The sequence below is a fragment of the Leishmania mexicana genome, chromosome 34 (genome assembly GCF_000234665.1).
Source record: "Leishmania mexicana MHOM/GT/2001/U1103 complete genome, chromosome 34".
Classification (NCBI taxonomy): Eukaryota; Euglenozoa; class Kinetoplastea; order Trypanosomatida; family Trypanosomatidae; genus Leishmania; species Leishmania mexicana.
Window position 1 is genome coordinate 1062464 of NC_018338.1, and position 12900 is coordinate 1075363.

Sequence of the window (12900 nt, forward strand, 5' to 3'; positions counted from 1 at the left end):
GCGTAGAAAGGACTTGTGCACTTGCTCCGACCCTTATGCAAGTGCACCTGCGGCATTTGCCTCGCACCGGACGTCACCCGACAGCGATGCGACAGCAACACGTGTGCCACGTTTCAACACCACATCTTCCGTGCCGAGTAAAGGGGCGCCAAAGCAAACAAACACGAGAAGAGCAGCTCTGATGTGCGTGTCTCCACTTTTACTGTTGGTGCCCATCTCTCGGATACCCAAGACTGGCCAGGAGAGGCGGAGGGGCGGCACAGCCGCGAAAAAAAAGGGCGGAACACACCCACAAGCGGTACACTTGTGCTCGCACAGGGGGGTGGTGCAGCAGCGGCCATGTACTTTTTCTTACATGTCGCCGTTTCGTTTGTTCTCTCTCCGGCAAGCTACGGAAAGCAGAGCAGGAGTGCCACTGGTGGGGAGAGGAGGGTGGGGTGGCGAGGGGGCAGACGGGTCCTCACTGCTTGTGTGTCAATGCCTCTCGCCCTTGCCTATGGTGCTTCTCCAATTCGTTTCTTGTGGATCCCTCCACGCCACCCGCCCACTCTGCGCGTGCCTGAAACGAAACCCACGGGGCACCTGAGCGGCCAATGAAAACACACGGAGGAGCACCAAAAAGAGAAGCAAACAGAAAACACATTACAGCCACTTTCGAGGCCGCGCCCGCTCCGCGTACGTCTCCGCGTCGCATTGACACTTGTGTGCCTCACCACCTTCTCGCAAGTGGGCCCACCAAGAAAACGAAAGCGAACACCTGAGAGCCAGCACGGTGCTCACCCAGTCGTGCATGACGCGACAGCACCGAGGATGAGCAACACACAGACAGACACACAGGCACCTAAACGAAAGCTCAGTTTGCCTCCTGCAGCGCCTTCCGTCTCCCCTGAACACCTCCACAAGCGTAGACGCATGCACAACCACAGCTCACCCAGCTCCGCGGCACAACGGCTACACTCTGGCCGTCCAGGACACACCGCCCTGCCGTCGAATCGCGCCGCGCACAGCGTCCCGCGCTCCAGGGCACGCGCGATGGCGTCTCTGTCGCCCGCGTAGCAGGCGGCGGCGGCCTAGGTGCGCGCCGCGCTATTCCGTAAGGTGGTGCGGCGACTCGTGCTTCCCGCAGCTGCGCCGCTCCCGCCCCTCCCTCGCGCTCCGCGTACCGCCGGGTGCTTTGCCTCGCTGTGGTGCACCATGCCCGCTGTGCTTCACACCGCCAGCGCGCAGTGCTCGCATTGGTGCCAGCCCGCGGCCGGCCTCCAGACGGCGTGCTTGCCTGAAGGACGGGGACTCGCTGCCTTCACCGTCCATTTCCGTCCGTGCCAGCGTGGTGTGTGTGGGAGGGGGGAGGGTTGGGGAGGGCGTGCCTGGATGGCCTGCCCGCATGCGCCGCGACCGTCAGCAAACTGCCGTGAGGCTGTGGCAGCGGGAGGCACTCCGCCCTCGTCCTCACCCGCACGCCTTTCACAGCCGCGGGGCCGTGTCCAGGCGGAGAGGGAGGCCGGTGCATGCGCACGTGCGCCGGCCCCGCCCAGAGCTCCCGGCCTGTCGCGCTGAACAGTCGTAGGTGGCTGGCGGGTGGATGCGGCCGTTGGCGGAATTATCGACACGATTCCGTGGTGCAGTGGTCCAGACGCAGTGGTGGTCGCGGGCCTCTTCGGCACGGCGCTGGCTCAGACGCCCCCGCCGACAGCGAGAGGCCGCAGCCGTACCTTACCACGTTAGGCATTAGTGAATAAAGGTAGCCCCCAGTGCAGGCGCGCATGTACACTGAGTCCAGTGCACATACATGCGAGCACGAGAGAGAAGTGAAATACGAGAAACAAAGAAAAAAGCTACAGGCCTATACCCAACACGACGTAGCCCCGAGGAGCGGATGAGAGTGAGGGCAGCAAAGACACACACACAGACAGACACACTGGCAATCATCCAGCAAAGAGGCTGTCCAAAGTTCCCAGCAACCAACCCTTGTCCTCCACCGGCCCTTGTGGACACCGCTGCTTCTCAGCGCTCATCGGCAGCACCGCGGTTTCTTTTCGCCCTGCCCTGGGGCTCCTCGTGCCCCCTGCCACTGCCGCGGCATTTACGTGCGTCCGGAACTTCAAGAAGCGCCGCAAAGCCTTTGGTAGGCATTCCGCACGCTCTCTTTCATATCCACCGCCCATTTCCAGCTGCGCTCTACCATCTCCAGCACGTCCTCCTCGTTTGTTCGCAAGCACTTGGAGTACACGTACGCGGAGGCAAACACCAGGGCCGAAAGAAGAAACAAGAGCGCGTGATTTAGCGGAAAAGGGTAGCCGTTCATGACGGACCAAGCAAAAATCGGCGTTACGAAGAAGGGAACGACTGCTCGCACAAGGGCGCCACAGGACTGGCTGATGCCCATGACGGACCCGACGTGCGTTGGTGGTGCCGAGTGGGCGGTCAACATGGTCACAAGTCCGTAGCACCAAGAGGAGAAGAAAAGGAAGACGCTAGTGCAAAGCAGCACCGCCGGAAAAAGAAAGTAATTGGACTTGACGTAAGACGTGAACGGCAACATCATAATGCCTACAATGGACCAGATAGAGGCGATTCGAAACAGTGACAGCTTGTTCACGTACCGGCAGCACGCTTTGTAGAAGAGAAGATTTGACGCAAGGCAGGGCAGGCTGTTGGCGAAGACGATGTAGCCAACCTTGTCCGCCTTGAAGCCAAGACCACCCTTGTCGACATGGGCGATGGCCCACAGAGGCAGAATCTCCTGCATCGTCATGTCTGCCGCGCACAGGAGGACGTAGAGAACCAGCATGGTGCGGGTTATAGGACGCTCAAACGCTTGTCTGTATCCAAATCGTTTGAGCTCGATGCCGTCCCCGTGCTGCTGCTGTTTCTCGACCTTGCCGTTAGGGGTGTCGGCGTCCCTGTTGATTGCTGCGGCACCTCTGCCCCCTCGCTCAGCCTCCACGAAGATGGTGCCGTCATATTCGTCGGATGCACCGTCGGCAGCCGCAAACTTGCTCGAGGTCCTCAGTGGGTTATTCGTTTCGTCACCAATGACGAGTATGTCCAAAAGCGGTGACGAGAACGGTGCTTGATCGCACAGTTCAGAGGCGACCTCGCATACACTATCGGCGCGGGTGATAAACCTGGAACTCTGTCGGCGGTGCGGCACCACCGCCTCATCCAGTTCTGACGCGTTCGAGAGTGTTTCAGAGAGGACAAGCCGATCAAACCGAGGATCCTCGCTCAGCAGCGGTGACTTAACTGTCAGGGAAGCCTCCGTCTGCGTTATCGCACCGCTGCCGACCTGCGGCCTGCCACACTTTATAGTAACGCCGTCGCCATCCTCGTCCTCGCTGCGGGAACCATTGGTGTTCTGGCCCTTGGTGGATGCGGTGGTTGTCCCTAGCTGCTCCGTGGGACGCAGACTCGGATGAACAAACATTCGTGGCTCACGCAAGAAGCAGGGATAGATGTACCGCACAAACATGGGCAGCGGCTGGGCTTTTGGATTCGACTCCATCACAAAGAATGTGCAGATCAGCATGCCAACGTTTGTGTAGAAGAAAATGACCAGACTCGGAAGAAGCGCTGGCTTTCGGCTGAAAATGCTGTCCTTGCTAATGTGCGCCCATCGCAGCGCCGACGAGTTGGCTGGATCGTACAGCATACCACCAATAGTGGGACCGATTAAGACACCGATTCCACAACACAAACTCAGGAAGGCAAACCCCTTGGCCGCGTTTGTTTTATCGGTGATGTCCGCCACCATCGTCTTGGCAACCAGGACGTTGCCGTTGAAGAGGCCGTGCATGAATCGGAAGAAGGCACACATCCACACGGTCGTGCTGAGACCAAAGCCCAGCATCATGAGCCCGCTTGTGAACAGGCCACTGATGATGGGGAAGCGACGGCCGTACTTGTCGCTTATCCAGCCCCACATCCGCGAGCTCAAGACTTGGCCGAGCATAAAGAGTCCGATCAACATGCCTGAATTGTAGCCGGCTTCATCAACCGAGACGCCTTTCAGGTGGGCGACGAGCAGCCCCACAAACGGCAGAAGCATCATGCTGCACATGCTCTCGTTGAGCAGGACGAAGGTCATAGGGATGAGCTGGTTCATGGGCAGCGGCGTGGCCTTCCGCTTCTGCTTGCGGGCCTCTCCCTGTTGCCGGTTCGCCGGCTCGTCCACCACGACAGACGGGTCGTCCGGCTCGTCATTTTTGACTGAGGACATGCAGAGGGCAATGGTGAAAAGAGAGTCGTTGAATCGGATGGGGACGTACTGTGGCACGCTTAGGCGAAATAAAATGCTGCACGCCAGCTCTCAACCCCCAACCGCTACCAGAGCCCAAGAAATAAGGAGGTGCACAACGAAGCTCAGGATGACTAAAAGGAGGCGTACACAACCAGCAGCGAGTGGATAGGGTGTTAAAGACCTCGATGGGGCGGGGGTGTCTGCTGTTGGTGCTGTGATGACGTGCTTGCCCTCTGAAGAGATCAAGTGAACAGAGGGAATGATGGTGCTCGTGTGTGAGCGTATTTTCTCAAGGTAAAAGCAGTCCTAATAAGCAGCTCAAAAGCACTTTCTAGTGTGACAGCACAGACACGCCTGACCGTTTGTGTTGGGCCTATGCCGGTGTTATGACCAAACCACCAACACCCTAAACCAAGGTAGCCAACGAGGCAACGACTCACCACTCTCTTTCTGTCGGCCCCGTCTGCCGCTGGCGAGAAATGCTGTTGCACACGCGCACAAAGAGACACGCACCGAAGTAAGGCAGCCGCTGTCTTCTCCCCTCCCAGTATCGGTCCAGTTCTTCTTCAGAGGAGAGCAACAGAGAAACAGCCGGAAAAAGGCAAACAAAAACAAAGAAGAGAAAGACCAACCGTGTTCAGCTCTCACAGAGTAATATGTGTGCACAGACACTCACACGCAGCGGGCTCCTCGTGTGTGTGCCTACGGGGAAAGGGGAGTGTTAGGTGTGTCAGTGCCGGAAAAAAACATCGGCCACAGCGAGAAAACAACGTAAACCCGTTAAGAGGGCCAAAATCCCAGAAAAAGCAGAAAGACGAGAGAGAGACACCGGAAATGAAAACCGCAGTCGCTGATTGCCGGTGCGCGGATATATAGCTCTTCACCCTTGTGTCAGAGAAAAGAAAACATACACAAAAAATGGGCGAAGGCTACTGCGAAGCCGAATATAAATGCGTATAAATATATATTCTCTTTTTCACAATTTTTTCGCCGTAGAGCTTGTCTCGGGCAACGTGATGACCGTCACACCACCTTTACAAGACACGCTTGCTTTTAAGGTACACCAGGAACAAGGCAGGAAAGTGACACCAACACGAGACACCGACACAACTGGACAGCGCTTCACAACGTGCTCGTGGGTGAAAGCAAAGGCGCAAATAAAAAGAAGCAGAAACGGGATATACTGTGGCGGGAGTCCCAAATAACAGCAGCAAACAGAAACCAAAAAAAAGGAGCTTCGATGTTCTTCCACGCGCACTCTCACTCTCTACTCGGCAGAGATCGACAGAAGACACACGCAAGGCGTAGGAATTATATATGAGAAGGAAACGTCAGGCGCAGTGTGCTTCTGTTCTCCTGTGCGCGCGCAGGGCGGTTGCTTCCTCGATTACTGTCTTCTCAGCTCCTGATGTCTGAGAGCAATAAAAACAAATAATGTTTTGTACAAACAAAAACCGGGCTGGATACGAGCAGATTCGTTCGTTACACGTCCTGTTGACGCCCTTGATTATTCTTCGCGGATTGCTTTCCTTTCCGTGTGTTGAGACTATTCCGCGTCGTGGTGGGAGGGAGCACTTTCTTTGTTGCCTTTGTTACTTCGTTGTGACGTCGTGGTGAATTGAAAGGCAGCAGAAAAGACGCGAATGACACGTAGGAGAGGGTGGGACAGTGCGGCACATAGAGCGAGAGAGAGGACGGGGATGGAGGCACGGCTCGTCCGACACACATGTGCATTTGCGACTCCGTGTCACCCGCCGCATTCCGCCTAACGGTGCTGCTCGAGTAGCCGCTCAGACAGAGCATCTCCGCAAAAACAAGAGAGAGGCCCTCGAGGAGAAGGGAGGGGCATGTGAGGCAGCCAACACCTTTTGTGCTTGTGGCTGCCGCTGTATCAGAGGCATCAGCCCGAAGGGTTTGCACTCTTGCAGAGCAGCGCGATAGCGGGGCCCCTGCTCGCACGCGCAGGTACGGGCGATGTGTGCTACGAGATCCTTTTCCTCGTCGCTTGTTGGCATGTGCCGGACAGGATGCCCTGCCTCCTGTTCTCTCCCCGTCTTTGCGTGAGATCGCAAGGGCGGATGGCAAATATTTACAAAGACTTACGCACACTCGGAGAGATGCCGGCACGTATCTGCCGGTCGCTGTGCGTGTGGCACCAAATAGGTGGCTCTACCTCACCAGAAGAGAGTCTCAAACAGAGCTGGGAGTGACCGCAGGAAAGCAAAGCAAAGGGGGTGGGGAGGAGAAGGGAGGGGGGGGGACAGAAAATGCTATGCGCCAAAAACAAAAACACAAAGACGGTAAGCACACACACACACACGAAAACACACACGAAATGCCTCTTGCTCATACAACACTGGAGAGGCGGGTACCAAGAATAGGGGGAATATCAGTGTTAGAGGTGATCACCTCGATAAAGCAACGCAAAAAGAGAGGGGGAGGGAGGCCGACGACACCTCATCTCGGCCAGGCATGCGAATCCGGAATCCTCCTCGGCTTCGCGCAAGAGGCGCCGCTCGAGACAAGCTCTCTTAAAGCGGAAACAACAACAAGGGCAGGTAGAGAGAGAGCTGAAAAGCGAAGATGTACGGAGCATAGCACAGGCATGGACGTGCGCACGTCCGCAAACGCATCCTTGCCTACCATTCTCTCTTATTTATGGGTGGGTGTCTCACTGCTTCCGCGTTCGCGGACACAATATGAGCGATGAAGAGAAGCTGTGCAGAAGAGCACTAGCTGGCTCCCAAGTATCCTCTCTTGCTCATCCACACGCGCCCTCTCGCTGTGTGCGTTGCTCATTCCTGTCTTCTCTTCAAGCACAGATAATGGATGGCAAACGCGAAAGGGGAGAAGCGGATACGACCTCAGCCGCGGACATAGCCGCCGTCGTGCTCCGGGGACTGGAGCCAGCGCTTTGGCTGCGGTACCGTACACTTTGCAAGCACGCCTCGTAACGACTCACATTGGCTGTGCGTCGACGCAAACCACAAGCAACGACATCCTTGTTCTATGCACATGCACCCCAAAGTGACAAAGTAAAAGGGCGAGAGGCAAGTGTGCGCTACGCCGTTGGTCTGCCACAGCATCCTTCCTCACCGGAAAAGGCCGAAGAGGGCGCGCACAGACCCCTAACACCCACCAGAAGACAAAGAAATATAGGCGTCATAACAAAAAAAACACGACACGCACATGCAAACCCTTTTTTGGCTCCCCGCGAAGGAAGGCACGACTACAGGCACAACCGTCTCCTCCGCGGCCGCCACCCTGTACGAGGCCCAGCGCGTGCCGCGTTTTCTTCTGTTTCCCCTGTGCCGTGTCCTCTCACTCGACCCTCTGTCGCCCATCAGTACCAATCTTCCAAGGGCGCCACCAATAAAGGCCGCAGCGGCCAGGAAGAAGGCAAAGGCGTGCACAGCGGAAACGAAACCATCACCGTTTATGATCCACGCAAACAGCGCGGCAGTCATCAAGAGCGCGCAGACGCGCACCAGTGCACCACGGGAATGGCTCATCCCTATAACGAGCCCACCGTGGCCCTGTGGCGCCGAGCGGGTAGTCAGCGTGGTGTTGCGGCTGCAGCACCACGAGATGCACATCACCAGCGCTGGCGTGCACAGAAGGACGAGGAAGAGGACTCACAAGCCGCCGTGGAGGCACGACATGAACGGTAAGCAGCCCACAGCAGTGCCGCCCACACAGGCGCTAACACGCAGCAGACCCATCTTGCTCGCGTAGTGCTGCGCCGCAGTGCGAAAGAGGACGTTGGCCGCCAAGAACGGTGCACCGTTCACCAAGAGAATGTTCCTTACCTGGCGTGTCGTCAGCCTCAGATCACCAGCGGCGACCGTGCCCACCCTCCCAGTGTAAAAAGAAAAAGCAAACTCGCGCCGCCATGTGCGTGGTGGGGAGGACCCTGAACGGGGCGAGCATGAGCCGAGCGCACGGGCCGGGGGAGCCTTTGCGGTAGCCAGGTTTTCGCACCGGCTTCTTCATTTACTCATACTCCGAGGGAGCCGTCACACTCAAGTTCGAAGCGCAAGTCGTGAGCGCACCTTCCGTCTTCGCAGAATCGGTCGCTATGCCTGCACCACTAGCTATCATATCGATCGAGCTCTGCTCGGTCTGTGCATCGCCCGCAGCCTCTCCATCCGCCGCACGCCACTGGTGGCCTCCACAGCTCGCTGAGTCAGGAACCCTTGCTACCATTTCAACGCTATATTTGCCGTGTCTGCTCCCCCTCGGTGCATCGTCTTCATCCGTCTCATAGTGTGTCGGCGGCGGCACAAAGCGGCTTCGACATGTACCAGAGACATGGCCAAATGGACCATAGACATCCTAGCAGCCGCTGCGCCTTCGGGTCACACCCCATCACACAGAATGTGCGCACGAGCATGCCAAAGTTTGTGTCCGTAACCGCCACGAGACTGTGCAGGAGGCCAGGGCGGGTGCCAAAGAAGTCCATCGCCCCCAATGCCGGCCCAGGAAGCACCCTCGCAGTGCTGTGGTTCGTACAGCAGTCCAGCCACTACGGGACCAAAAAGAAAGCCCAGGGTGTTGTGCAGGGCGCATGGAGGGGTGCCCCCAGCATGAACGGCGAGATCGGTGATGTCCGCCACCATCGTCTTGGCAACCAGGACGTTGCCGTTGAAGAGGCCGTGCATGAATCGGAAGAAGGCACAGGCCCACACGGTCGTGCTGAGACCAAAGCCCAGCGTCATGAGCCCGCGTGTGAACAGGCCACTGATGATGGGGAAGCGACGGCCCTACGTCTCGTTCCAGTAACTCCGCATCCTTTGCGCTGGCAACCCGGTCGCTCATGCGCATGCCCACCGTCTTGCCAGAGAAGTATCCTGCATCCCGCGGGGCACGCCACGGAGAAAGGCAATCAGAGATCCGACGAACGGCATCAACATGGTGGAGGGAACGCGCTCGTTTGAAAGCCACAAACATCATGGCGACGAGTTGGCGGGCTTGCAGAGACGTCACCTTCGCCTTACACGGGCGCAGCTGCTCTGCCGCCACTGCATCTATCAAGGTGTGCGCCTGACGGCGGTCCCGTCGCTGCCCAAGCTCAAGTACACGGAAAAGAGGACCAGAAGCAGTCGTCATCCTCCTCGTGTCCGAGCTACAGCGGTGAGCTTGAGCGACGAGGCAGCCATCACAGGAACGACGTCTTCGTCTCTGGCTGAGAGCGCAGCACAGCTCCAGCGCCGGAAGGAAAACAACAACGAAAAAAAAAACAGAAAAAGAGGGCGGTGGTAGAGGAGCGCAGCATCCACTTCAAGCATCCATACGAAAGCCAGCGAAAGAGGCGCTCACGCACAGATATGCTAACAGAAAAAACACACACACAACGGGAAGCATCAGGGAGGATAGAGTGGATGCAGAGGGGGAGGGGGAGGGTGCCTGTCTGCTTGCATGGCGCGTGTGTGTGTGTCCTGGAGAGGGTCAGCGAGACGGATGGCACACAAAAAGCATTCACACACAAAAACAGCGCAAACAACGACAACGAAAGGAGTCCCATCTCCGCAACTCGCACATACTCAAGCGGAAAGGAAAACGAAGGTGGGAAGCGAAGAGGCCAGCGAGAGCAAGAAGTAACGCTTGGGAAAGGTATGTGACGAGTCCTCTATGGTATGGCGGCAGTTGCGCTCCCCCTGTCGACAGGGCTGGATGTGGTGGTAATCCGGGACACTGCAGAGAGAGAACGCGCATTGCCCCTTCCTTTTGGAGTTTCGTCGCTCGACAGGAGACGCTGAGCTGAAGGGGAGAGAGAGAGCGTGCCAGGGCTGCCTTTGCTTCCTACGTGGTCTGTGCACGCACAACGTATATCTGTTTCCATACACGCCGACATGCTCGTTAGCGTCACCTTTCGCGGTAGTGCAACTCCGATGGCACTGGGCGGCCACGCCAGTTACCGAGCAGCCGCTCGCAGAGGTGAAACAGGGCTCTCCACGCACACGTGCACGCGTGCACAGAACGCGCGTAGAAAGGACTTGTGCACTTGCTCCGACCCTTATGCAAGTGCACCTGCGGTATTTGCCTCGCACCGGACGTCACCCGACAGCGATGCGACAGCAACACGGTGCCACGTTTCAACACCACATCTTCCGTGCCGAGTAAAGGGGCGCCAAAGCAAACAAACACGAGAAGAGCAGCTCTGATGTGCGTGTCTCCACTTTTACTGTTGGTGCCCATCTCTCGGATACCCAAGACTGGCCAGGAGAGGCGGAGGGGCGGCACAGCCGCGAAAAAAAAGGGCGGAACACACCCACAAGCGGTACACTTGTGCTCGCACAGGGGGGTGGTGCAGCAGCGGCCATGTACTTTTTCTTACATGTCGCCGTTTCGTTTGTTCTCTCTCCGGCAAGCTACGGAAAGCAGAGCAGGAGTGCCACTGGTGGGGAGAGGAGGGTGGGGTGGCGAGGGGGCAGACGGGTCCTCACTGCTTGTGTGTCAATGCCTCTCGCCCTTGCCTATGGTGCTTCTCCAATTCGTTTCTTGTGGATCCCTCCACGCCACCCGCCCACTCTGCGCGTGCCTGAAACGAAACCCACGGGGCACCTGAGCGGCCAATGAAAACACACGGAGGAGCACCAAAAAGAGAAGCAAACAGAAAACACATTACAGCCACTTTCGAGGCCGCGCCCGCTCCGCGTACGTCTCCGCGTCGCATTGACACTTGTGTGCCTCACCACCTTCTCGCAAGTGGGCCCACCAAGAAAACGAAAGCGAACACCTGAGAGCCAGCACGGTGCTCACCCAGTCGTGCATGACGCGACAGCACCGAGGATGAGCAACACACAGACAGACACACAGGCACCTAAACGAAAGCTCAGTTTGCCTCCTGCAGCGCCTTCCGTCTCCCCTGAACACCTCCACAAGCGTAGACGCATGCACAACCACAGCTCACCCAGCTCCGCGGCACAACGGCTACACTCTGGCCGTCCAGGACACACCGCCCTGCCGTCGAATCGCGCCGCGCACAGCGTCCCGCGCTCCAGGGCACGCGCGATGGCGTCTCTGTCGCCCGCGTAGCAGGCGGCGGCGGCCTAGGTGCGCGCCGCGCTATTCCGTAAGGTGGTGCGGCGACTCGTGCTTCCCGCAGCTGCGCCGCTCCCGCCCCTCCCTCGCGCTCCGCGTACCGCCGGGTGCTTTGCCTCGCTGTGGTGCACCATGCCCGCTGTGCTTCACACCGCCAGCGCGCAGTGCTCGCATTGGTGCCAGCCCGCGGCCGGCCTCCAGACGGCGTGCTTGCCTGAAGGACGGGGACTCGCTGCCTTCACCGTCCATTTCCGTCCGTGCCAGCGTGGTGTGTGTGGGAGGGGGGAGGGTTGGGGAGGGCGTGCCTGGATGGCCTGCCCGCATGCGCCGCGACCGTCAGCAAACTGCCGTGAGGCTGTGGCAGCGGGAGGCACTCCGCCCTCGTCCTCACCCGCACGCCTTTCACAGCCGCGGGGCCGTGTCCAGGCGGAGAGGGAGGCCGGTGCATGCGCACGTGCGCCGGCCCCGCCCAGAGCTCCCGGCCTGTCGCGCTGAACAGTCGTAGGTGGCTGGCGGGTGGATGCGGCCGTTGGCGGAATTATCGACACGATTCCGTGGTGCAGTGGTCCAGACGCAGTGGTGGTCGCGGGCCTCTTCGGCACGGCGCTGGCTCAGACGCCCCCGCCGACAGCGAGAGGCCGCAGCCGTACCTTACCACGTTAGGCATTAGTGAATAAAGGTAGCCCCCAGTGCAGGCGCGCATGTACACTGAGTCCAGTGCACATACATGCGAGCACGAGAGAGAAGTGAAATACGAGAAACAAAGAAAAAAGCTACAGGCCTATACCCAACACGACGTAGCCCCGAGGAGCGGATGAGAGTGAGGGCAGCAAAGACACACACACAGACAGACACACTGGCAATCATCCAGCAAAGAGGCTGTCCAAAGTTCCCAGCAACCAACCCTTGTCCTCCACCGGCCCTTGTGGACACCGCTGCTTCTCAGCGCTCATCGGCAGCACCGCGGTTTCTTTTCGCCCTGCCCTGGGGCTCCTCGTGCCCCCTGCCACTGCCGCGGCATTTACGTGCGTCCGGAACTTCAAGAAGCGCCGCAAAGCCTTTGGTAGGCATTCCGCACGCTCTCTTTCATATCCACCGCCCATTTCCAGCTGCGCTCTACCATCTCCAGCACGTCCTCCTCGTTTGTTCGCAAGCACTTGGAGTACACGTACGCGGAGGCAAACACCAGGGCCGAAAGAAGAAACAAGAGCGCGTGATTTAGCGGAAAAGGGTAGCCGTTCATGACGGACCAAGCAAAAATCGGCGTTACGAAGAAGGGAACGACTGCTCGCACAAGGGCGCCACAGGACTGGCTGATGCCCATGACGGACCCGACGTGCGTTGGTGGTGCCGAGTGGGCGGTCAACATGGTCACAAGTCCGTAGCACCAAGAGGAGAAGAAAAGGAAGACGCTAGTGCAAAGCAGCACCGCCGGAAAAAGAAAGTAATTGGACTTGACGTAAGACGTGAACGGCAACATCATAATGCCTACAATGGACCAGATAGAGGCGATTCGAAACAGTGACAGCTTGTTCACGTACCGGCAGCACGCTTTGTAGAAGAGAAGATTTGACGCAAGGCAGGGCAGGCTGTTGGCGAAGACGATGTAGCCAACC

General features: G+C 58.3%; 1 protein-coding gene across 1 annotated transcript; it reads right to left on the reverse strand.

Annotated features, from left to right (window-relative positions):
• Positions 1 to 2101: 2101 nt before the first annotated feature.
• Positions 2102 to 4219, reverse strand: LMXM_34_2810 (conserved hypothetical protein; the record flags this gene model as incomplete). The annotated part of the gene is made up of 1 exon (XM_003879228.1): positions 2102 to 4219. The coding sequence occupies one exon, from the start codon at positions 4217 to 4219 to the stop codon at positions 2102 to 2104; it is 2118 nt and encodes a 705-aa protein (XP_003879277.1).
• Positions 4220 to 12900: the final 8681 nt, after the last annotated feature.